Raw genomic sequence first — 25,690 nt, forward strand, 5'->3', positions numbered from 1 at the left:
GCTGGCTGGAAGTGTTTGGGGAAGCAGAGGATGAATTAGTCACTGCCAGGGTGACCTTTCATGCTGGTCTTGGGTAAATGTGACATTTGGGGATGTGCCTGTGGGGATGCTTGGGGGGGAAGAGTCCCCAGTGTGAGCTGTGCTGCCTGGCCTCCTTCCCCCTTCCCTTTTGATACTGATGCCTGCTGTGCCAGGTAACTGAGGTAAGCTCACAGCTTTCACCTGGCTAAGAAATCTTGCTGTATTGTCACCTGAGCCCTGTACATATATCCTGTTACAACTGCTTTACATTTGCACATGTATTTTACAGAACAGGTAATAAACTGCATGCCTGAATCACTGGGAGAAAATCTTAACTCCCAAAACACACTTTTATTCTGGTCTCTTGACTGTTTAGTTTTTAAATGTGCAGTGATATTTCATGCTAAAAATAACTGAATAAATGATCATGTTAAAGGTATCTCTTTCAACTTGCCTGGGAAGCACTGGTGCTTAACTTCAGTATAATTCATGATTTCCCACTTCCCAGCCTCCTGTACTCAGCCCTGGTGAGGCCACAGCTTGAGTCCTGTGTCCAGTTCTGGGCCCCTCAGCTCAGGAAGGAGATTGAGGTGCTGGAGCAGGTCCAGAGAAGAGCAAGGAGGCTGTGAAGGGATCCAGCAGAAGTCCTGTGAGGAAGGGCTGAGGGAGCTGGGGGTGTTGAGGCTGGAGAAGAGGAGGCTCAGGGGAGACCTCATCACTCTCTCCAACTCCCTGAAAGGAGGTTGGAGCCAGGGGGGGGTTGGGCTCTTTTCCCAGGCAACTCTCAGCAAGACAAGAGGGCACAAGAGGTCTCAAGTTGTGCCAGGGGAGGTTTAGGTTGGACATGAGAAAGAATTTCTTTCTGGAGAGTGTGCTCAGCCATTGGAATGGGCTGCCCAGGGAAGGGGTGGATTCTCCATCCCTGGAGATATTTCAAAAGAGCCTGGATGTGGCACTCAGTGCCATGGGCTGGGAACTGGAGTGGGAGTGGATCAAGGGTTGGACTTGATGAGCTCTGAGGTCCCTTCCAACCCAGCCCATTCTAGGATTCTATGATTCCTGTTAGGGTGCAACCCTGCAAGCAGCTGATGAGCCATTAATGCAACAAGGGGTGTGGATACTTCAGATAGGAGATAAGAACATCTTTCAGCAGTTCTTACATGTGTGCTACTTTTTAATGATATGTTAGAAGCTCCATGGACTGTATGCAAGGGTAAGAGCTGCTTGCATGGAAAAAAGAATAGGCCTTAAGTCATACTCATATTCATTGGATGGCTTTAAGGTTAAGGTATGTGTCTTCTTGGAAGTTATTCACATATTTTTAAGATGCAAGTTGTTGTGCTTGAAGAATTTTAAAATAATTTAGCATGCAGAAGGTTCTGTCTTAAGCTGTCATTGCCTAGAGGGTGATCTGCTGGTGCTTGTGTGCTAAAACCAAGAAGGGATATTCTGGAAATGAAGAAAGAGGAGAAGGAACTGAAGGGTGTGGTTGGAGCCCCATGAAGGTTTTTCAGGCACTGCATCTCCTTTGGATCATACTGGATGGTTTTGGTGCTCCAAATGCTGAAATGGAGGAGTAACTGATGATAAAACTTTGTTTATGGCCCCTTGATGAATAGTTGGATGAGGGAGAGGGCTCCAGAGAATGCTACTGTTTGCAGGGTCAAACCACAGCCATCATCACACTCTTCCATGAATTTTGCAAAAAATTGTATTTATTTTAGCAGGTATGTTAGAGAAATGAGTTCTGTCTGGTTTTTCTTGTTTCATTCCATCTTAAAACTATTCAACCTTTTCAAAGATGCAGAATGCCTGCCCTGTAGCATATGCAAGGCTGATTGTGCCTCTTATCCAGTGATGCTTTTAGAGGTTTTGAGGGTCAGAATCTGGTGCTGTTGGCTGTCTGCCTGCTGCTTTTTGTTTGCTGCTCTGCATTTGCTCCTGGGTCTCCAGAGAATTTCAACTGAGGGATTGTTGAGGAACCTTGAGCTAAAATTACACCATCATAGATCTGTTACACCAAACAGGCTGCATCAGTCTATTTGAAAGAATTTTCCTATTTCATTTGCAATTTGTGCCAGCCAGTCCACTCCAGACTATCAGAAAGATAGTGAAATAAATAAATACTGCTGCTAGAATGTTTTCTTTGGAAATTTTTACATCCAGCTGTCCTGAAGTCATTGGGACTGTGCTGTTAGAGCAAACAGGATTTAGTTTTTCTAGATATACTTGTAATCTCTTGCATATTTTCCAAGTTTACTTAACTGCACCAAACCCTATAAACATTTACATGTTCTAAAGAATAAATTTAATAGCACCTCAGCTGAAGTAGTTTGGTTTCAGCAGCTGGGCTAATAATGGGTTTATTGAATGTGAGTAAAGGTAGTATCTGATATCTAAGAGATAATGGTTGTAGAAAGAAAAATGCAGGCCCAAGATGATAAAACTGTTGTTCTTGGGTGATGAATGTTTTTAGATGTAGTGTTTTTAAATAACATTCCTAATCCCTATCATTTTATCTTCTCATGTGTAGTGAGATGGCATGTGCTGGTCTGTGCTATCTATAAGGGCTTTACTAGAAGGAAAAAAAAAACAACTTGGCTTCCAGGGCAGTGAAAGAGTATCCCAGTAAGAGGAAATGCCTGAATTGCAAACAGTTGAACATATAAATGCAGAATATGAACTTGGATTTTCTCATGGCTTGGCTGCAGCACTTGGCAATCTCCTGTCCCAGGCTGTCAGGGACGTTTGGGTCTCAGTGCATGAAGCAAAGCCCAGCTTGGAGGAAGAGGAAGGGGCCCAGGCTGGTGTTTGGAATTGCAAGATTACCAAACCGAAGATTTCTGGAGCCCACTTCAAACAAAAGCTGTTGTTGCTGTGGGTCAGAAGCAGCCCTGGAGTCACCCAGAGATGTGTTTGCATTCGTGGAGCTCTTGTAAGTAATCAGAGCTACACCCTGGCAGGAGGTCGGGCTCCAGGGTGCTGTGTGAAAGGGCTTCAGGCAAATGCCACTCTTCCTTTTGACATTTTAACAGCCTGAAGAATGCAGTGGGTGTCTGGGGAATAATCCAACTGGCAGGGCACTGTGTCAGGACAGGATTCAAAGGCTGCTTCTGTAAGTAATCAGGCACTTGTGTGTCCTGAAATGCAGTGAATTAGAACATCAGTAAATATTTCTGTGGGATTTCTTGTAAATAGGGTTTTGTTAAAGCTTTATTTAAATAGACTTAATGAATTGGTGGCTCTCATTCATCTGACAGAAATCAAAGCCACTGTAGGAATGTGCCCCCTCCTGTTGTCAATAAAAGCATATTAAGACCTCATTTTGAAATGCTGGTTCTGACTTCAGGAATTGCAGGCAGTTCTTACCAATGTTGCATGTAGGCACGTTCACCCCGTAATTTTGGGGCAAGATTTGTGCTTCCTGGTTCAGATTTCTGGGGTAACCTGACTGTTTTATTCTACATTTTCCTCAGTGTTTACTGCAGCCTTGGCTTGTACTGCCTGGCACTAAGCAGGCTGGCACCTGATGAGCTGTCAGGAATTTTCCCTCTTGTTTTAAAGTGGCTGACATGGAGTAGATGCTTAGTAGTAGGGGTAAAGAGCAGTAGTAAAAAGGAATTTAGACTTTCTTTCCTGTGGCTAAAAGGTGCCTAAGAGGCTTGTAATGAGCAGAGAATACAGGCCCTGCAGCAGGGATGCTCTGGGTACCTGGGTCAGAGTATTTCAATGCAGTTTGGTACCAGAGATTAAAGCATGCAGCAGGTCTGCAAGAGGAAGTTTTATAGGGAAATCAACTTGTGATGGGATCTGTGCAAAAAATGATGCAGAATTAGCTCTGTATGGTTTGAGGGCACACCTCTGTAGGGTGAGGCCACACCTCGAGTCCTGTGTCCAGTTCTGGGCCCCTCAGCTCAGGAAGGAGATTGAGGTGCTGGAGCAGGTCCAGAGAAGAGCAAGGAGGCTGGGAAGGGATCCAGCACAAGTCCTGTGAGGAAGGGCTGAGGGAGCTGGGGGTGTTGAGGCTGGAGAAGAGGAGGCTCAGGGGAGACCTCATCACTCTCTCCAACTCCCTGAAAGGAGGTTGGAGCCAGGGGGGGGTTGGGCTCTTTTCCCAGGCAACTCTCAGCAAGACAAGAGGGCACAAGAGGTCTCAAGTTGTGCCAGGGGAGGTTTAGGTTGGACATGAGAAAGAATTTCTTTCTGGAGAGGGTGCTCAGCCATTGGAATGGGCTGCCCAGGGAAGGGGTGGATTCTCCATCCCTGGAGATATTTCAAAAGAGCCTGGATGTGGCACTCAGTGCCATGGGCTGGGAACTGGAGTGGGAGTGGATCAAGGGTTGGACTTGATGATCTCTGAGGTTCCTTCCAACCCAGCCCATTCTATGATTCTGTGTCCTGTGTCTTGTTTGTCTGTTGGGGCTCAGTTACAAAATGCTCAGTGCATCCAGAAGTCAGTTTGTCTGAGCTTGATCTAAAAATCTCCTGGCTCTTTTTTTTTTTTTTTTTTTTTTCCCTTTTCTTTCCCTCTTTCTTTTCCATAAATAGTTCCTTGGCTGTTGGGATTTAGGAGCAGCTGATTACCAGATAGGATGCATGCACATGGTCCCATCACCATCACTACACGTGGTGTAACTGTGCTAGTTGGATGTGTCATCTAGCACACCAGCACTGGTCTTTACTTCTGCTAGATAGTGTTGCCAACCCTCTACCTAAAACATGTTTACCATGACATTTTCCTAAAATAAGGCCTAGAAAGCTTATATATACAGCTTCCCCTGGCTTTGATATATTTATTTAGCTTAAACGTCATCAGCAAGGTTGAGAAATGTGCTTTTTAAAAGGCAGCTTATATAAAAATTTTAGGAATTCTAGGACCACAGGGCTTTTGGGAATGTCAGGTATTGCAAGACGTGGGAATAAACTGCAGGAACTGGCAGTGCTGAGGGCAGCACCTGGCACTGATCTGGATCCTTTCTGCAGCTTTTAGTAGTTAGTGCTCCAAGGCATTGCCAAACCTCATGTGACTGCCTCTCAGCATCAGCCTCAGACCTCAGTTGTTGCTGAGGTTTGGTTATGAGTGGGATGGCACTGAGTTGCCTTTAGCAGCTGAGGGGTGGGGGAATTAAAAGAATAATTATAAATGTGATTAATAACTTGGCACTGACTTAAAGCTGTAGTAGCGTGTGCTGCTGGGTAGTGTGTGACAACCTGGCCAAGTGGGACTGATGTTACTATTGGGTCTGATTGTCACTGGAAGATAATTTTGGCTTTTGAAATTAGTCTGGGATATTTGGATTGTCAGGATTGCTGCCTAGCAGTGTTGGATAGTCCTTGATATCCTTGATATGTTTGTCAATGCGTGGTACAATGGTAGGTGCAGATATGGTAGCTGGGATCTTTCCCCTGGAAATAGAAGTGTTTTAAATATAAAATGGGTGTGAGGTGGCTATCCTAAAGCTGTCTTTCCTAAATTAATATAATAACAAAAAACCAAGGGTGTCAAAAGATAAAAGATAGCAGAGAATCTGCTCTTCATGAAGGTTCTTTCTCTGTGGGTTCCTGGGTGTTAGCTAACAGGTGATCTTTTGACAAAGCTGTACTGTAAAATTGTTTGAAGAGGGTGAGTCATGAGAAATGGTCTGATTTATATATATATATGTGTGTATATGTATATATACATATATATAAAATTTTACCAAAAAACAACAAAACAACAAACCTCAGCAGGTCAGTTTGCCTGTGATATGATTCCAAATAAATGCAGCAGCCTTGGTATCTTTTTTTCTCTTATCCAGTGGCGTAGATGTAGTTGTGTAGAAATAAAATGCTACACTTGTCATTCTTGTTATAGATACAGGACATATTGACAAGACCATACCTTTTGCTTCAGTATGGTTTGGTTCCACCCAGAATAAAAATGTTGCACCAGGTGATGTTGGTCACACATCCCATATTGCAGTCCTTTGATGCATGTTTTGGAGAACATGATGAAACTGACCACTGAATTTTCAGTGTTCATTTCCCTTCACAGAAGGAGCTTTTCTGTGTCAGTGTTACCTCTTCATCAGCAAGCTTTTAGGAGATGAGAGAGAAAATAAACAGATGTAACTCTTGTACAACCAGTTCCTTAACTTCTCTGTCTCCGTAGGCAGGCAGCTCAGCACAAGCCAGGAATGCCAGGGTGGAATGGGAATGGCTTCTGGCACAGGGAGAGGAGAAACCTGCATCAGAAAACTTAAGAAATCATTGCCCTGTGGTGGTTTTGTTCTGCCTGTTGGTATTTCTGAGTCCTTGGTGAATGGCTAGGTGTTGTATGACTGAAATTTGCAGTTCAGTTTGTATCCTGGAACTTTTCCACAGTTTTCTAAAGCAGAAATGAATAAGCTATCTTTTATCTGTGGAAGCTTACTAAGCAGAGCTGATAACTTTGTAGAGAAATGTCTTGCACTGATAATCCCTTCTCCCTCTGTGTTTCTTCTGAAAGCTTTATAATCCCAGCATTAAAAATGATAGGCTCCCTGGCTGAGCTAAGAATGCTTTCCAAAATCCTGGATTAACCATCAGCCCAGCAGTCAGTGTCCTTCTCTGCTCCTAGGCAGTACAGTTTGTTGTGTTAGGTTTTGGGTTTTTGTTTTTTTTTTTAGCCTGGTGTCTTCATCTTGGTCCTGAACAGGACCAGCCTCATGGCCTCTACTCAGCTGTTAACTCCTAGGAGTTGGCTACAGAAAAAAGAGGAGGTTTTTTTCTCATTTCTGTGATCTGTTCTGTTCTTACCCACTTCCCTGTTCAGGTTTGCTTTAAGGTGAATCTTCTGTTTCCTTGACTCAGCAGTACACAGTTCTCTTATGAAGCATGTATCTAAAACTATAATTGATGGAATTTCTATATTTAGGACTTTATATTGGAATTTGTACTGTTAATGATCACACTGCCACACCTTGCTGATGCTGTATTCTGTTAATTGTTACTAAAGGATGCATTCAGCATAAACAGCCTTGATGTGAAGCATGGGACAGAGGTTAGAAGTTCCCACAAACTCTGGAAGACATCAGAATTGTGTTCCCTGCTCCATCTTGCTCCAGAAAGTAAAGCAACACAAGGTTGATGCAGAATGTGTGTGTAATTTCTCTTAAAATCAGTTTTAATAGACTACCCTGAGTGATAACTGTGCAAGTTCAGCTAACAGCAAAGCTTGTAAGCTCTGTACTGCCAGCACTGTCTTAAATGATATTTAGGGGGAAAAAACACTCTTATGCCAAAAAACCTTCTAATGAATGCATTCCTTAGATCAGTAGTTTGTTTTTAAGGTAAGTTACAAGGATATAATAAATAATAAAAAGATATCTGTACAATGGATGAATAACTTCAGTACTGCTGAGCCAGTGAAGCACTGGTGAGTGTGTTAGGTTGGGTGCTTCCTCAAGGGTCCTCAGCACTGCTTCACAGCAGGCTTGGGATCTGCTATATATCCAAATAGTTTGGGCAGTGGGAATGGTCTAGGAGGTGTGGTAAGCATAAAAATTTTCTAGTCTTCTGTTTTAAAAATAAGAAAAAATGTTCAAGTCTCTTGGTACGCCGTCACTCTTCACACGTTAGATCTGTATCAGAACAGATAGGGGCAGTCCATCATGACTTGTTGACTATCCACAATGAACTGTGGGGTTCTGTTTTTCTCCTCCAGGAGTTGTAGAAGGTGATTTAGCAGCTGTTGAAGCTTACAAGTCATCAGGAGGAGACATTGCCAGGCAGCTCACTGCGGATGAAGTTCGGCTGCTGAACCGCCCCTCTGCTTTTGACGTGGGGTACACGCTCGTCCACCTGGCCATACGCTTCCAGAGACAGGACATGCTGGCAATCCTGCTCACAGAGGTGACTTACTTTGGCCTTTGCATGACTGAATTAAGAACCTTTCTGTAACTCTGCCATTATTTGCAGCCAGTGGTGTGTAACTTCATTTGCTAGGAGGTAAGAGGCAAATATTGCCAGGATACATCAGCTGCCGCCTCGTGCCCTTGGTGGTTTTGCTCCTTAAGCAGAAAGTTGACTGTGGGTATGTGGTAGTCTTGAGGATGTTCAGGTTTCTCCTTAATGAGGCAGTCTTGGCACACCTTCTGACTTTACTGGAGGTGGAAGTGAGCTATTGTGAGGCTTCCTGTGCTTTGGGTGGGGGAGAGGAAATGCCCTGAAAGCAAAGCCCCGAGATCAATGACAGCGTAGTTTCTTCTGAGTTTTGTTAATGAGGAAGTCTACCTGGTCTTTCTTCCCTGGTTTTCTTGGGAGCTTCTTTTCTAGAGAAAATCAGCTTTGCAAAATTGCTGCATTTCCACTCTCCACCCATTTTGGGTAGATTCTTCTTTGGGTAGGTTCTTCTCTGTGGTCTCCTTGTTCTGGAATGCTCAGTTTTCCTGTATATTTTTGTGTAGTGCACTTCAATTCTGGTCATCTTTGCCCTCCTACTAGGCCCACAACTGATTTTTTTTTTTTAAGGTTGGTGGAGTGCATGGAGTTGAGTAATTAAACAGGGTAGATGAAGCAACACAAATGTAGACAAAGCCTGGAAGAGTATCTATTTATAATATTACAATATTTATAATAACTGATATCAGTAGCTGCTTATGTAGCTATCAGGGTGGATAGAGTTATACATATAAACCAAAGTTGATTTCCTGAAACCCTTTCTTAAAAATTCTTGTTTGGTTTTGTTTCAGTTTCTAGGAATATTTACTCAACGTAGCAGTGTTCGAGCCACAGTGACACTTTCTTTTCCTCTGGGGTATTAATTAGTGAAAATGGGTTTTTAAAGTTTTTTTTTTATTTTTTAAATATATGTACCAAGTGGTATCCCTGCATCACTTGCCCTGTACTATTGAATGATTTCCTTCTGGAAGTGATTAGTATTTGGAGGAATTTAAGTATTAATAGCTCTTGAGAAGATTCTTTATAGGAAACTGATGTATTGTGGCAATGATGTTTGTCAAATGTAGACTGGGCTCACACATAACTTTTGAGGTATATTTCCTGTCTATGTGTTATATGTATTTTTGCTTTTTTCCTACTGGAAGTTGTCAGCTGTTAATTCACTTACTTGATTTAAAGGTGGCTTTTTTTACCAGATTTATCAGTACATGACAAACAAGAAGCATTAATTCATTGAGAGTCACTACTCAGCATACTAATATCTATACTTTTGTTGCATTACTTGCTAAAAAAAAATCCTCTCAGCTGGTGGTTATCACTGTTTGACTGGAATTAATCCTGAGTGCAGTAACTCCTTTGTGTTCCAGGTGTCACAACATGCAGCCAAGTGCATTCCTGCCATGGTGTGCCCAGAGGTCACTGAACAAATCCGTCGTGAAATTGCTGCATCTCTTCATCAACGAAAGGGAGACTTTGCTTGCTATTTTCTGACTGACCTTGTAACATTTACACTACCTGCAGGTAGTTATAAAAGTCAACTTACAGACAGAACACTTTTATTTCTGTCACCTAGTGACAACTGCTTCTTTTGGAAGTGTATTCTGACTTCCTGATGGGGGTGGCATGTGTGTATAGGTTTTATTTTTTTAATAGCCTGGGTCAGATCTAGTAGTTGAATCTGCTTGTTAATATTCAGTTTTTTCACACTTGAGCATCATATGTTCCTGTGAGCACTTACTGTCATATTTAGATGTGATGAAATTGAAGTGTTGTATTTTAAGGAAGGGCTATAAAGTTAAGATTGGAGCCCAAATATTTCTGAGCTGCACCTTGATTTTTCACACAGCTCTGTTAGCTTTCAGTCCTTGCTGCTGAGGCTCAGAGCTGTTCTTTGCTTTGTTATCCTGGTTATGGCAATAGCACTTTTTGAGTACTTTGAGGTTCTCTACAATCAAAAGAATGTTTGGCTATTAACAAGAAGCCATTAGAAGACTCTTAAGTCTTACCTTGCTGTTTCCTTTAATAGAAATGCTACCAGAGGTAAGAACCTTGTCTCCTACTCTTCAAAAAAGTCTGAATAATATTTACCACTTGTCTGCTTTTAGCTTTGAGGTGCTTTATTCAGCCTTATTGTGTGGGTTACAAATGAGAGGCAGACAAGATGAGTGTACAAAGTGTCTGCAGACCAACACCTCATTGCTCTCTTGGGGAGAGAAGGGAAAGAGAAGCAGCAGAATGATTTTGTAACACTCAGAGGAATGTTCCTCATGCCAGAACTGAGGAATTTGTTCAGTATTTCAAGAGACATGTCTTAAACCACTGTGCAGCTTTTTGACACTTGTAATAGCCATTAAATACTTAGAGGAATAAGAATATTCAAAAGCTGCTGTCCATCAAGGCTCTCAGTGTATTTCCACTTCCATCACACAGCTGAACATTGTAGTCAATGGTGAGCAGTTTGTCTCCAGACAAAGTTCCAAGGATAGTGGTATAAATCACACAATCCTAATAGGATATTGCCTTCATGGTGTGGTTTAGGAGCCAGTTTCCATTCATCTTCCAAATAAATGGATAGGATCCTCACAAAGAGGCAATGCACAAGCATCAGAGTGCAAAACTTAAATTGATTGTTGGCCACTGTATGGCAGTTTTAGTTCAAAAAAAAAAACAACAAAAAACCAAATCAATCATAGCAGAAAATATCCCCACCCCACCCCAGCCTTCCTGCACCAAACAATACTGTGCTTCAGTACCAACTCTGTGCCTAAATGTGGCCTTGGCTTTTAGGAGCCTCAGGGTGTTGATCCTCAGAGCAGGAGAACACTGGAATTAAGAGAGATCTTCATGCCCTTGAAGTTCTACTTGTAGCCCAGTTATCCCCTGGGCAGCCTGAAGGAGTACGGGGTCTTTCTGTTTAACTATTTGGTTTACTCCCTCATTTAATCTCCACAGTTGTGGAAGCAAAGTTTCTCTTATTGCTGATCTGCCTAACAACCTTTTACTACTTACCCTGTACTGAAATGGAGGCCACAAGCAAATCTTTGAGGTGTAGCAAATGCCTGAGTTTGGAACATGTGCTTATCAGAAGCCACAACACAATCAGAAGCCATTACACAATTTTCTGCTTTTTTAAATTTTTTTTTTACAACAACAGTAGGTGCACAGTTGCATGGAACAGTTCTCAAGGGTTGTCATAGCTCAATAGTTTTCTCATTTCTTGTTGTCTGACCTGCAAACTGTGGCCTGTTTCTCTGACGAACCTGTTGATGGTTGCATGAAATGAGTAAGCAAATGTTCATGTTTTTTGGCAAACTTTTCCTGTGCACTGGGGGAGACTGGGAAGGGGAAGCCATTTGGATGGGTGGGAAACAACTGCTTAGGATTGAAGCTGTCTTAAATATAGCAGGGTTGAAAAAACTTTATTTTTTTTTTCCTTCCTGCCACCTCAGAATGGTTCTTCACTCTTTCTCCCTCAGAGAACTCCCTTCTTACCCTGTCAGGGCTGTGATGATCCTTTTTGCATAAAAGGTATGACGGGCAGTCTGAGGAACCCAGCTAGCTCAGGATGCTCTGTGGGGTGACAGAGCTGAACAGAAAAGCAGCTTTTCAGAGGAGACTTTAGGGTGAAAGCTGTAGTATAAGTTCTCCTGAGCATCACCTGGTTGTGTCTCTCATTTATGGTTACATTAAGGGACTTTTGTATTTGTTTTCTGTTTTTTTCCAGATATTGAAGACTTGGCACCCACAGTCCAAGAAAAGTTATATGATGAAGTACTTGATAGAGATGTTCAGAAAGGTAAGTGCTCTGGAAGTGGCTAAAATCTCTCCTTCCTTTTCATTAGAGAATATATTTTGTCATGAAAGAAACAGTGTGTGTGTCTGTGTGTGTCTGTGTGTGTGTCTGTGTGTGTGTGTTCATGGCTTTGTTGCCCGAGTTTGTTTTAAATACAAATTTATTGCTTTCAAGTTAGCCTTACCCTGGAATTATTGTATTTATGAGGCAGAGAATGGAGTCTGTAGAAATTCTGTTTGTAATGTATCTTTAATTTCTAAAGACTTGAAGCTTTATAGCATTTAAGTCACAATGCTAAAGAAAACTGGACAAATCTTTCCGCTTCAGTAACAATCCTCAAACAGATGATGTGATGCTTTGTTTAAGGCTATGGTTTGATTTTTGTGGGTTATTTTTCCCTTTTTTTCTGACAGTATTTTGCCCAAAGAATGCCTTTAGCCACTGCACTTGTGTAGTGTGAAGGAACACTTTATTTTTACCCATGTAAATGAGGGAGCGGGGGTGATCACACCAGTAACGCGCGGCTCGGATCCTCCCAGACTTGAAGTTTTAAAAGAGGTTTGTGTCTTGTTGCAGAGCTGGAAGAGGAATCCCCCATTATCAACTGGTCAGTGGAACTGGGTACACGTTTTGACAGCAGGTTATATGCACTTTGGAACCGAACTGCAGGGGACTGCCTGCTCGATTCAGTCCTGCAGGCCACCTGGGGCATTTATGACAAGGATTCAGTGCTGAGGAAAGCTCTTCACGACAGTTTACATGACTGCTCACATTGGTAAGGTAGTTTTTTTTATGTCAGCTTTGAAGACAGCTTTCCCTGTAGCACAGCAGTTGAGAGTATGATGGTATTAACAAGAAAACCCAGCCACCACTCCCCTGTTTCCTGTGGGCTGTGTGCCTCAAAGGTGTCGAGTCGCAGCCTGATTCATGTGGTTGTCTGGATATAAATGTGAGTGCTGGAAACTGTGGACACTCTGAACTCAGGGGTGGTATGTGATGTTCAGCAGAGTACTTAGAGTGAAATATTTTATGCTGGGTGCTTGTAAAGAGTGTGCTAACCACAGTTAAGAGTGGAATTTACTTGCAATGTAAATCATGCACATGCTGCGCCTTGCTGCTGGTGGTGGAAGCTTTGCAGAAGATCCTTGATAGAAGATAAGCTTTAATTCCTGTCTAAACTTTTCAGTGTTTCCATTCCAGCTGCTTAGTTACAGCTTTCTTCAGCATTGCTCATTTTGTTCCTGGCTGTCTACTCAAGTAGTGGCTGTAAAGCATAGTGCTGACATCTAACAAGTGCTGTCATTTGGCCATAGAATTAATTTATTCCAAAAAACAACTTTTGTTGTTTTACACTGACAGCCTTCTAAGGAAGTATCAGGCCCCAGTTTGATAGTGGGGTTTGCCTCTACTAGAGGTAAAATTCTTACAGTTGGACCCTTAGTGGTGTCCACCATCTCTCAGGAGTGTAACAGGACTAAGGACTAAGCTTGATCAGACCAATAATGTGAGACAGAGGTGATGAGGTTTCTTACATTCTTATAGTCCCAAAATTAGCATCCAGAGCTGGGTTCAGTGAAGTGATGCTCAGTAACAGCTCTCCCAAGAACCTGTCTCCAGTGGATCTGTCACTGTGTTAGGGTTGTTTATAATGAAGCATGCATCTCGACCCTGCAGGAATGTCCCTGGCACCACAAGCAGTTCCCTCAAGGCCAGCACAGAAATTTATGGTAGATCAGGTTTTGTTCCCATAAGGAACATGGTATCCAAAAACGTGCTGCAGACTCTTGGTGTTTAAACCAAGCTTTCAAAACATGAATCTGAACTGTTGCTGACTTACTGGTGTGTAGAACACTTGTTTATTTAGGGTGTATTAATTCTGGTTAAGCTTTTTATTTCATGTTCTAGATGGAATTCACATTTTACTCTGAATTTTACTTTTTTAAAATTTGATTCCTGTGTTCCTCTATAGTTGTGTGAATACAGTTGCCTACTTAGAGTATGGGTAATTTTATTTTCTGGTTTGTCATGGGGAAAGAGTAGTGGAAGCCTTTTAATTAAAGTTCTGTAAATGGATCATCCTGAGCATCTTATACCTGCTGTTTATAGATTCTATGTTGGGCAAGATGGATTTAATTTTAATTTAGTGGGCTAGGATGTGTAGCAGATAGGAAGTGATGATGCTGTCACTGGCTTTGATGACAGTTGCTGAAGGAATAAGCTCTTAAATGCAATCACTGGTCTCAGCAGCAGTATGCTTAAGCTTTTATCTAGCAGAATTACTCTTCAAAACCTTCACAAAAACACTTAAAACCAAGGTTTTTGAATAGTCAGACACAGAACAGTCATGTAACTCATTTTGTTGTGTTTAGATGCTGAACAAAGAGGAATCTATTTACTAGAGGCAGTCCAGGGTCTGGTACTCAGAAAAAAAAGCTCAATAGTAAAGTTCCCCAGAGGCTCTTGCCTGTGGAGCCTTTTCCACTCACCTTTTAAATTACTCCACTTTTTTAGTTTACTGATTTATTCCTTTTTTTATTCCACTGTTAACTTTTGATGGAGAACAGGCACATGCCCTCAGCATGTTTTTTTCCAGATGCATTCAGTTCTCCTGTGTTAAACTGGTTAAAGGTTGCTTTAAATGAGATCAAAATCTTGAGCTTTGACTTCTGTCCACAAAGTTGCCTTCTGCAAACATCTGCAGTTAACTTTTTTTTTTTTTAGCAGAATCTGATTAAACTTCTTTCAGGAGACCTAGCAACAAATTAATTGAGCACAAGGTGCTTGGTCAGAAGGTTTCTTCCCCACACATTCACTATCTGTTAATTTTCTCAGATTTTAATTAAATGAGTTAATTTCAGTGACTTTATTTTTTACTGTGCTGAACTTCAGAATGGTTTCTTTGTATTCATTGTAAAGGCCATTGTTTAAAAGTTGGCTTAAGATCCTTCATGAAACCCATGTTCCTGCTGTGAGACTGTGGCCTTTCCATAGTGCAGTGGTGGTGCTGAATTTAAAATTTTAAAAAGCCAGCATCTGCTTTTTAGTCTGTAGGCCACTTTTTTATTGGCTAAGAAATATAAAACATTAGGACCTAACTAGAGTTCAGAAATGCTGATTTTAACAGAGAGAAATCATGTGACTTTAAGACTTTCAGTGTAAATCAAGTTAATCCCACTTTATATATTTGACATATATCCATGCTGCTTTTGTAACTATTCCATATAATGTGAAATTACCATATTCTTTGCTCCAAAAAGTGACATAAAAGAAATTCAGTCTCTTAACTATGATGTATTTGCAGTTGATACAGAAGTACTTTGCAGGCAATTTGCTGTAATCTGGTCATGAGTAGAGAATCCTGGTTTTGTGTGGATGAGAATGAGCAGCTCCTCTTACATGAAGTGGAATGTCTTGGTTTTGTTCCCTATACATCAACACTTAAAAATAAATAAGCTTCAATAATGCTTAAAAAACCCTTTACTACACCAAGTATAAACTATTCAGGAGCCTGTTAGGAACCTGCATCTACTACAGTGTGTTTGCTGTAGGCATTTTGATCCCAAGTGATTCCTTAAATGAGAAATTCCTTAAATCTCCTGAAGTTAAAGCAATAAATACATAAAAATGCAGTTCTGTTGGTGTATACCCCTTTTTCACCCTTCTGTACAGAGTCAGGATAGAAAAATACAAGAGCTGCATATTGCTCTCAGGTGTATGGTGGTTGAGTAAATATCTTTTGTCTTTATGGCTCTTTTTCTCTCTCTAACACTGCAGGTTCTACACACGCTGGAAAGAGTGGGAATCGTGGTATTCCCAAAGCTTTGGTTTACATTTCTCATTGAGAGAGGAACAGTGGCAGGAAGATTGGGCATTCATACTCTCTCTTGCAAGCCAGGTAAGAAAGCTGCTTGGTAAGCTGGCTGCTGGAAAGGATATTTTAATCTTTCTGAAAAGAAAGTTCAAGAACTCAGGAGTGTTTTCATGTGTAAAGGAAAACACTCCTCTTAAGCCAGGTATCTGTCAAGTCTTCCTGGGTAGACTCTTCCTGCCAAGATGGAAAAGTTCATTTGAAATTCTAATAGTTGAGCTTACCATGAAGCAGGACAGTAAAAAAAAAAAAAAACCCAGGAAAATCTTTTGGTGTCAGAGTGAAGTCTGTAGAATGGAGTTGTCTAATATCCTGCCTTCTGGCTCCTGCTGCACTCCTACAACATACCTACAAATCTGAAAGCTTACACTAAAACTTCAACAAGCTGGTATTTTATTACTCCCCTCCAAAAGGAGACTTACATTCCTGTTAGCTTCCAACTATAGAAATTATTTTAAAACCTCTTTTGAAACATAAACATGATTGTGATGCTGTTTTCTTGTGATTTGTTTTGCATGGGCTCTTTTCCTGTCATCAAAAGGTATTTACCTTAACCTTTCCTCATTCTGTAGAGTTTCACTGCTAAATGGGGAGTGAAGTGTTGGATTTCTGAGTCTGGGCAATAGGAAAGAGTTATACTGACTATAGATATAAAGTTCTTGTAAGCTGAAATGTTGTTTTTTATTTCCCACTGAAATTTAGCAGTCTTTTAGCCTTTCATTTTTCCTGCCAAAGGTAGATCACTTAAAATTATCTGTCTCGTTGAGACTATATTTCAAATTTTAAAGTGAAGAATGAAGAGTGATATGTTGTGTTTCTTTCTGTTTGGTTCAGCCTGGAGCAAGTTTGGAGCAGACACACATTTTTGTACTTGCACATATTCTTAGAAGACCAATTATAGTTTATGGAGTAAAATATTACAAGAGTTTCCGAGGAGAAACATTAGGATATACCCGCTTCCAAGGTAAGCCTTCAGTTTTTCAGATTCAGTTTTATAAGCAGGTTCAGCTATAAATCATGAAGTTGAACTGAGAGAGACATGAAGCTGGAAGAGGATGGAATGACATTGTAGGTAAATTTTCTTTAGCTATGAAAAAACCCCAAACCAATCCCCCTGAAACCTGCAGTTTTTCGGTGTATGGTGGGGGTGCTGCTTCTTGCCACAGTAAAAATATGTTTTGACCTCCAGACAACACCTTTGGTCTGTGATTTATACAAAATATTCCAATTGTGAAAACATCTCAAAAGGTTTGGGGTTTGTACTGCTGCAAGACACAAGAGGTTTAATGAGTGATGTACCATTTGCTCATGGTACTGATGGCTGTAAGTGTTCATTTTGGAAAACAAAACTGCATTTTGTATTTCTTGAAGGAGGCTCAAATGTGGGGGTGAGGCAGGCAGAAGGTGTTTGGTGTAGTTCCTGCTGGTGGTGTCTGCTGGGTGCTCTCTGGGGACAAGGGGACATTCTTGTCACTGCACAGCACCTCAGGAGGTGGCTGGTGGAGCAGCCCATAAAAATAGTGGAGTCACCCTTAAAGCAAGAGGCAAGGGGGGAGAATGACACAGGTGAGCTTATTTTTGTGGTTTATTAAAGTAGAAGAGGTGGCAGCTTGAATGTACAGAGAAGAGGCTGAGAATGAAGGAATTCTGTTTATAAATGCTCAGTTAGGTGAGGTATAAAATCAGGTAACTTAGCTAGAATTATAGAATATTGGTCGACTGATACAAGTCTCACTTTCTGAAAAGGGGTGTTCTGTGATTTAGTTAAAAGGAAGTTTTAAAAAATCTGTTTCAGTCACACTTTACATCAAGTGTAAGTACCAACCTCTTTCTCAAGTAGCACAATAATTTTGCATGGCTTGAGCAGGTTCTGTCTGACTGTTTCTCCTCTTCTGGACAAGCAGCTTTGCTTTCCCTCAGATAAATGCAGAGATGTTGAGCTACCTCAGTCCACTTCAGTTTAGATGTAAGGCTGTAGGTTTCTGGAGATGTGTGTTCTGTCTTGCATGCCAAATACATATTTGGGCAACTTTCCTCTGCACTTGAATATTTGCCAGCCTACAGGAATAAAAACAGAGGAGGGGATTGGGAGCACCTGTGCCTGCTCAGCTGTAAACACAAGTGATGTGGAAAGAGCTGTTGGGTGCTGTGTGCAGGGTGCTGGGTGCTTGTTCTGACTGTCTTCATCTTCCTGGCCTCAAGTGTATCTGCTCAATGCTCCACAGTTGTTTTCACCAGAATATTGCTGTCTATTTATAGCATAGAGAACTTCCTGAAAGATCTCTTTTTGTGATTTAAAAAAAAAAAAAAAAAAAGTACACTGACTTTGGAAGGAAGCAAAAACCCCATGGTATCTGTCTGTACATCTGCTCTCCATGTTGTGGAGTTAATGTTCTGCTTGTGAGTTCTGGGCAGTGACAAAACCTCTTTATGTGAGGAAGAGAGATGCTTTACTCCCTGTAGTTACATGCTTACTTTTATTTGAGATGATAAAAAGACAGACTTGGGAAGGAGCAGTTATTCCTGTGGTGCAGATCTGACACTTCAGGTCTGTGTTGCTTTTAACTTAAAAACATTTTGCAAACTGCTCAGGTTTTATTTTATAGGTTGGGCATTGAGACAGACAAGTGTTACATGGCCTAAATATGCTGAAATTATTTTCTTGCTCTCTGAACCAGAAGGTGACCAGGTGCCTGGGACAGCTTTTACTGGAGTTTCCAGGAATTTAATCAGACAAATATTTCTGACTTGTGCTTTGCCTGCCACAAGCCACGTCCATCCATACACAGAAACACAACACAGTCAGCAGGTGAACTTGGGAATCCTGTGACAAATTACCTGGAGTTACTCCTGTCCCTGTCCAACCACATTTCTTGTGGTTAATATGTGCTAATTAAATGTTAGCAGCATAGCTGACACCAAACAGCTGCCAGGACAGAGCTGCTGCAGGACTTGCTGTTCTGGGCTTGTGTGTCAGCTTTGCTCAGCACATGCTCCTTTGGTGGGGCTTTGAGGGGTGCTCAGGATTCTCTGGCTTGCTGTTTAACACCCTGCCTGTGTTTGAGATCACATTTGTGAAAAAAGAGGAAAAAAAAAAAAAAAAAGTGGGTTATAACAGAGATGGGGAAGTCAATTTATTATTTTTTTTTAATACTTATCATCATGGTTCGTTTCATAGCAGTTTGTACCTATCCCACCCCCAAAATCTTCTCCCTGATCAGTTTTTTTTTCTCCAGGGATTCCTTGTTCCAGCTTATCATCCTGGCTGTAACTGCTCTGAGTCCCAGAACTCACAGCCTCCTGGTTTTCCAGGCTGCAACTGACTTTTAATGCCTCTTTAAATATTAAGGGTTTGACATAAAAAGATCCATTTACTCCATTTAAGTGTGTTCCTACTCTAGCTGCATGCATTGAGTGGCATGAATAGACAGCTTTTAAAATTAAACAGGAAAGAAGGTGACTGAAATGATCATCAGATCAGGCTGGAGAAACTAAATCCTACATGGATGGCTTCCAAGATGTGTTAGCCCCATACCCTTTATTTTCTGTGCATGTCATCAGTATTGTGCCACTGCCTTCTCAGTTTGTATCAAATTGACTTTTATTATAAATCTTCAGAGCACTAAGATTTTTTCTGTTAGTGCCTGAAATTCCATTCTTGGGCAGCTCATCCATAATGTTGAGGAGGAAAGTGTAACACAGCCTTCTGACTTGGGGAAAGGTGTTAGTGTGGTATTTTTACTAAGAAAAAACAGCAGTGAAAAAATTTTCCAGTTTTGTTTCCAATTTTGCTGATTGGCAATGTTAGAAATGACACTGAGGCAACCAGATCAGTTCCCCTCCTGACCAGGTGATGAACCTGTGCCTGATGCAGGAGTTCTGTGTCATTAGGTGAGGTGTTCATAGAGATGAGATCCTTTACTCATCACTGATTTTTCTGGCCCTGACAAGACTTCGGGGCCAAAATCTACCAGTTTGGGGCAGCAGGGTGTTAACTGGCTTTGTGAATGGGTGGCAAGGTCATTCCCTGAATGCCATCTGGATTTTTACCCATGATGGGAACTGGTGAGTGATCCCATGAGCTTTAATTGGGTTTTCTCCCTTGTTTTGCTGAGGAGGGCAGTGGGTGCTCACCCAGCAGCTCCCAGCCAGCTCTACACCCTGGTGTAAGGCTCCTGCCACAGGATGGCAGTGGAAGGAGGGACCTTTAGGTATATTCCTCTGATCCCAACTTGGGGAAGAAAAGGGGGAAGCAGTCGTTCTGTTTTGGTGACCCAGGTAACGTGTGTAGAGGTGACACCATCACATTTAAATGAAACTCACAATACTGATAAATGAATTTTCAAGCCTCGGTGCTTCAGTGTTTTGCTGATGCTTCAAAGTAAAGCTTGGAAAAAAAGTTTACCAGGTTATTTCTACATGTATGCATAAAATGAATTTCCAGGAATCAAGGGACAGTCTTCACTCCACTTGACTGTTGCTATGGAGTTTTTTCAACACAACTGAATTTTTGACCAGATTTTTGGTTCTTTCCCTAAATGTAAAAGCTAGGAATTTTTTGGTTAATCCTTATCCCTTGTTCTGCATCTTTTGTGGTTAGTATTGGATTCAAGTGAGGCTTGATGGTAACAGGGATAGGAGGAGGAGAGTGCCAGGAGGTGTGGCATGGATTTGTCCTTAGCTCTGGGTGGTGTCAATCCACCTGTGAAACTCTGACCTTAAAGAAATGGGAAGACATTTGGCTGTTTCTTAATTACCACTTCAAGAATGGGGGGAAAAAGGGACAAACACTGGTGGCCTCCACTCATTTTTCTTGCAGCAAAGAAAGCCTCTTTCTAAACTGAAGCAAAACCTCCCAAACCCCCCCTCTGCCTCAGATCTCCATTTTATCCTTGCCCTCCCAGCTCCATGGCTGCTCAAGTGCCTTGTTTTGCTGCAGTGTCTGTTCCAAACTTGCTGGCAGCAGCTGTACAAGGAAAGGTTGCTATGCTACATGTGCACTTAAGTTTATGCCTGGCTATTTTTAAGCTGTCACAAGGTAAGGTATGCTCCTGCTGGAGCTGTCTTGCAGCAGTACACACCAAGAATTATTTATGTTCCTAGAAGAAAGGAGCTCTGGTTTTATTTTGAGGCTTTCGTGCACCTCAAGCAAATTGCTGTCTTTTTATTGCTAAAAATGGTGGGGAGAAAAAGTGCAGGTTGCTTTCAGAATCTGTGACATCAGTAATTTGTTGCATCTGAGCAAAACAGAGGCAGCTTTTGAGTCTGGCTTTTTTTGGTTTTGCTTTTGAGACTAGATATGCATAATTGATGTGGGTTAATTTAATCTATCAATACAGTGTTTGAGAAGTCCCATTGTCTCTGGGATGGGCTGCATGCTGAATAGCATTTAGTGCTGGAGGATCTTGTAATAATAAGTTTTGTAAGCAGATGGTGGAATTTTTCTTCTGGTTAAAATAGACATCTGACTGCAGCTTTTCTTTCTGTGGTGCAGAATCTGGTATTTTTTTCTTCTTAATTTTTTTAAAAAATTTCTAAGGAGTGTTACCAAACATTCAATACTGTATTTTTTAACCTTGTTTTTTGTTCATCACTGTACTACAAGCCATAGATTTTAGGGGGTGGTCATGTGGCACTGGGTGTAACTGTAATGGCTTTTCTGTCTAAACTTGTACAGTTGCAGAGATACTTGACTAATCTCATATTACCTAAAAATAATTACCTAGACTAAAAAAAGAAGTGACCTATATTAGAGTAGAACAAACCAAGGAGGTTTTAAATGCTTGTGAGGTGCTGCTGTTTGGGTGTTTAACCAAAAGCCAAAAGTTTGTATTAAAAATTCTCCACCCTTGAGCATTTCAGCTCCCAGTCTCACCCTTTGTTTCCATTTGCCTTAGGTGTGTATTTGCCTTTGTTATGGGAACAGAGTTTTTGTTGGAAAAGCCCCATTGCTCTGGGCTACACGAGGGGCCATTTCTCTGCTCTGGTTGCCATGGAGAATGATGGTTATGGCAATCGAGGTGCTGGTGCTAACTTGAACACTGACGATGATGTTACTGTCACTTTTCTGCCACTGGTGGACAGTGAGAGGAAATTATTGCACATTCACTTCCTTTCTGCTCAAGAGGTAAGAGGGGGGGGTCTGGTTGGTGGCCTTGTTGAAACTGTGGCCTCAGCAATCTCTGCAGCACCAATATTTTTGGTGTTGAGGGAATTACAGGGATTGTGCTGCTCTGTTCAGTCAGTGCTGCTCCTTTCCCCAGGATCTGAGGTGATTCTGAAAGGTGTTTTCCTGCCAATTTTATACTTATTTCTGGCTCTAAATTGAGTGCAACCTCACTGAGCACAAGCACACCTTGACACAAGGACCCAGAAATAAGGATTCTGACAGAAATAAAAGGGTTCTGACAGAAATAAAAGGGTTCTGACAGAAATAAAAGGGTTCTGACAGAAATAAAAGGGTTCTGACAGAAATAAAAGGGTTCTGACAGAAATAAAAGGGTTCTGACAGAAATAAGGGTTCTGACAGAAATAAAAGGGTTCTGACAGAAATAAGGGTTCTGACAGAAATAAGGGTTCTGACAGAAATAAGGGTTCTGACAGAAATAAAAGGGTTCTGACAGAAATAAAAGGGTTCTGACAGAAATAAAAGGGTTCTGATAGAAATAAAAGGGTTCTGACAGAAATAAGGGTTCTGACAGAAATAAGGGTTCTGACAGAAATAAAAGGGTTCTGACAGAAATAAAAGGGTTCTGACAGAAATAAAAGGGTTCTGACAGAAATAAAAGGGTTCTGACAGAAATAAAAGGGTTCTGACAGAAATAAAAGGGTTCTGACAGAAATAAAAGGGTTCTGACAGAAATAAAAGGGTTCTGACACTAAGAATTAAATTGTGATGGGTTTTTTTGTTTGTGTTTTTTTTAAGGATACAAAATAAATATTGGCCAGCAGTAACAGCATGCTCTACTTCCTTTTCAAATGAAACTCAACTTGTTTCTTGTTTAATAACTATGATAAAGACAGGGAACCACTTGAGTGAAGTGTGTGCCTGGGGGAAGGAGGGCTGGAAAACCTGAAGTCATTGCAAGAAGTGGGCATACTGTAGCAAGGAGGAAAAGCAGGGGCTTGAAGTCAAGAGAGGGATATTTTTTTCAGCAAGCTATGACACTTCTTGTATCTAAAAAGAGGAAATGTTTCACGTCAGGAGCTGCTGGACTCCTTTAACACTGCTTTGGCAAGCCAGAAAGCTCCTCTAGGACTTTTTATTTATGGTGCCCGACGTCATCAGGTGCTCACAAATAAGTGAAATAGAGGCAGGTTGTGTTGGAAATGCACATCTAAAAAATGCAGAAGAAGAGCTGGGGAATATTTTCCAGAGCCTTCCTATTTTGGTTGGAAACCAGTTTGGCTTTGAGAAGCAGTGAGGGGGGTGCAGTCAGCATTGCAAAGGAACCGCCTGGCTCCCTGCAACACGGCGGGTGCCTCGCTTGAAGTCCCTGCTGATGTTTCATCCTTAATCCTCAATCCCTTTTCTTTTCCCCCAAAGATAGGTAATGAGGAGCAGCAGGAAAAGCTGCTACGGGAGTGGCTGGACTGCTGTGTGACAGAGGGAGGGGTGCTGGTGGCCATGCAGAAAAGCTCCAGGCGACGCAATCACCCCTTGGTCACCCAAATGGTGGAGAAGTGGCTGGACCGGTACCGACAGATCCGCCCTTGCACCTCCTTGTCTGATGGTGAGGAAGATGAGGATGATGATGATGAATGATGATGAAGAAATTCAAAAGGAAACGACCGGCACAGAGTTGTCTGACAGCCCCCCCTCCCCCCCAGAGTTAGGGTTGTGCTCCAGCAGTTTGTTGTGGAACGTACTGGATTCCAGGGGATACGTGCTGTAAAGGAGTTTTCTGACCAGCATGGAGAGTCTAGGAGCTCATCTGCTGTGTGAAGAGAGCAAAATGGGCTGGACTACAGTTTGTATAAAAAAAACAAAGAAAAAAGAAACAAAAAACGGCTAATTTTATTATCAAGACAGAAAAACAAAACAAACAAAAAAACAAACCCTTTTTTTTTCTTTCTGATTGTAAATCTGTCTATAAATGTACCGCATGTGGTTGTGTAAGAGGTTGTGTAATAGGAAAAGCATACCAGCATCTTAATTATTGCAAAGAAATTTTTTCAAATAAGGGCACTTAGGAAAAGCACGTGAGATGGGTGACATCTCTTCCCTCTTGAGATCCTTTTACAGCAGAACCTAGGATTCTCCATCACCTTTTAGATACTCTGACACATTTCTGTGAAAGGCCCTTTTGATGTGAACGCTCACTAGTGCCCAGGTCAGATTGTGAGGTTTTTTTTTTGTTTGCACAAAATATCCACAGCAAGTCATAAGTAAGAATACATTCATTATTTTACTAATAATTTAGTTACTCCTGTGCCCAGATAATAAAATTTAAACTGCGGAACAAACTGGAAGAGAAGCTAAATTTTTCATTGAGTGAAATGATTTGTTTCCTGAAAAAGTTTTGGGTTTTTTGGTTTTGATTTTTTTTTTTTTTTTTCATTTTTTTTTTCTTCTAATAGCTAATAGATTCCTTTCAGTATATGTAAGAATATTTATTCAGAGAAGTGACCTAAACTATAGGGGGTTTATTCCAAGTGAGCATATGCTAAACAAAAATTGTGTGAAACTTGAGAACACTGAGAATTTCATATTGTCAGAACTCCATCTTGCTGTGATACAAACCCTGTATCATTTCATCATTTATTCTTTCAACTTCAACACTGTTGCAAATGCAAAAAACCTTTTTAAAGGGGTTACTCCTCGGTCATTAAATCTAGTGAGTAAAACACTTGGAGGTTCTAATTCAACAGAAGAATCTATGCTGAAGTTTTTTTTCAAAGCACTGTGTTATATATTTCTCAGTATGTAAACCTGGGAATTTCTTGCATGTTGATTGATGTGGCCATACTTAAACCTATGTAAGTTCCTAAGATTGTAAGTTCAGAGTATATTCTCCAGTAGAAGTTTTATTATATTTGATAACTTTAGCCATGTAACCTGTAATGGATAAAGTTTATCTAAAAATCTCACTGAAACACTAAAGGTTAATGCCAGTTTTTACATTTACAGTGCAATTCAGGGTGTCTTGAAAAGCACTTTTTGACGGTGTGGTGGTTGAATAAGAAGTTTTGCAGTTAGATGAAATGGTTTTAATTAGAATTTGGAAAGAAGCCCCATAGCACATATTTTTATGTAGTTCAGAGCTATGGAAACCCTGAGGAACTTGCTGCTTTTTCTTCCAAATGCTGCTTGGATGGTGTTGAAATGTGCACAACTCCTACATAAACTCGGTGACGACACCGAAAGTATCGAAATAATGAAGTACTGTATTAAGTTTGCAATTTCCCCAGCCCAGATTCCACTGAGGTTTATTATGAAATGTCTTTTTTTTTTTTTTTTTTTTTCCCCCCTTTTTGGGCCATTGGCTCTCCTGATTGGTGCATGTGCAGATTTCCAGGTGCAAGGATGCATGCTTACCTGCAATGTACGGATCATCTCCCTGAACTGAGCAGGCAAACTGCAGACACTAAAGAGGCTCTTCACAAGCATCTGGTCCTGTTTTCAGTTTGCTTCTTAAATTGGTGGGGGTGTTCTGGGTCCCTTTTCTTACCTTGCAGTGGCATCATTCTATACCTCGTTTAGCTGAGGACTTGAAAGCTTTTCTGTTGGAAGTGAATGTGGAGAAAAGCTGGGATGGGAATTGCCACGATCTGAGCTGGGTGCTCAGTGCCAGCACTCACCTGTCCTGCTGTAGCCATCACACTTCTGGAGGCCCTGCTAGGTCAGGACTGCAGCTGCCAGCATCAGAAGTTCTGCTTGGGGAGCCAGGTTACTGGAAATTCAGATCCTACCTGCCCCAGGACCCAGACCACCATTGGAAGGAAGGAAGGAAGGGCTAAACTCCTGCCTTCAGGAGGCTGATTTAAGGTGTGTTCCAAGATGCTCTGCAGAATTTTAACATCCCCCCCCTTTGCTTTCTGCAGCACTGTTCCATCTCAGGAAGCAAAGCTTCCTCCTAACATGGGGA

At 41.4% G+C, this 25,690-nt stretch overlaps 1 protein-coding gene across 2 annotated transcripts in view; it reads left to right on the forward strand.

Annotated features, from left to right (window-relative positions):
• Positions 1-25,211, forward strand: part of ZRANB1 (zinc finger RANBP2-type containing 1) — a 44,344-nt gene extending 19,133 nt beyond the window's left edge. For both annotated transcript variants that reach the window (XM_071749656.1, XM_071749655.1), the window contains exons 4-11: positions 7,706-7,893; positions 9,309-9,462; positions 11,666-11,737; positions 12,311-12,509; positions 15,509-15,629; positions 16,437-16,566; positions 21,500-21,729; positions 23,149-25,211. In XM_071749656.1, the coding sequence (XP_071605757.1) occupies positions 7,706-7,893; positions 9,309-9,462; positions 11,666-11,737; positions 12,311-12,509; positions 15,509-15,629; positions 16,437-16,566; positions 21,500-21,729; positions 23,149-23,367 (1,313 nt within the window). In that variant the 3' untranslated portion in view covers positions 23,368-25,211. The remainder of the gene's footprint in view (positions 1-7,705; positions 7,894-9,308; positions 9,463-11,665; positions 11,738-12,310; positions 12,510-15,508; positions 15,630-16,436; positions 16,567-21,499; positions 21,730-23,148) is intronic.
• The last annotated feature ends 479 nt before the right edge of the window (positions 25,212-25,690 follow it).

This window comes from Heliangelus exortis, chromosome 7 (genome assembly GCF_036169615.1).
Source record: "Heliangelus exortis chromosome 7, bHelExo1.hap1, whole genome shotgun sequence".
Classification (NCBI taxonomy): domain Eukaryota; kingdom Metazoa; phylum Chordata; class Aves; order Apodiformes; family Trochilidae; genus Heliangelus; species Heliangelus exortis.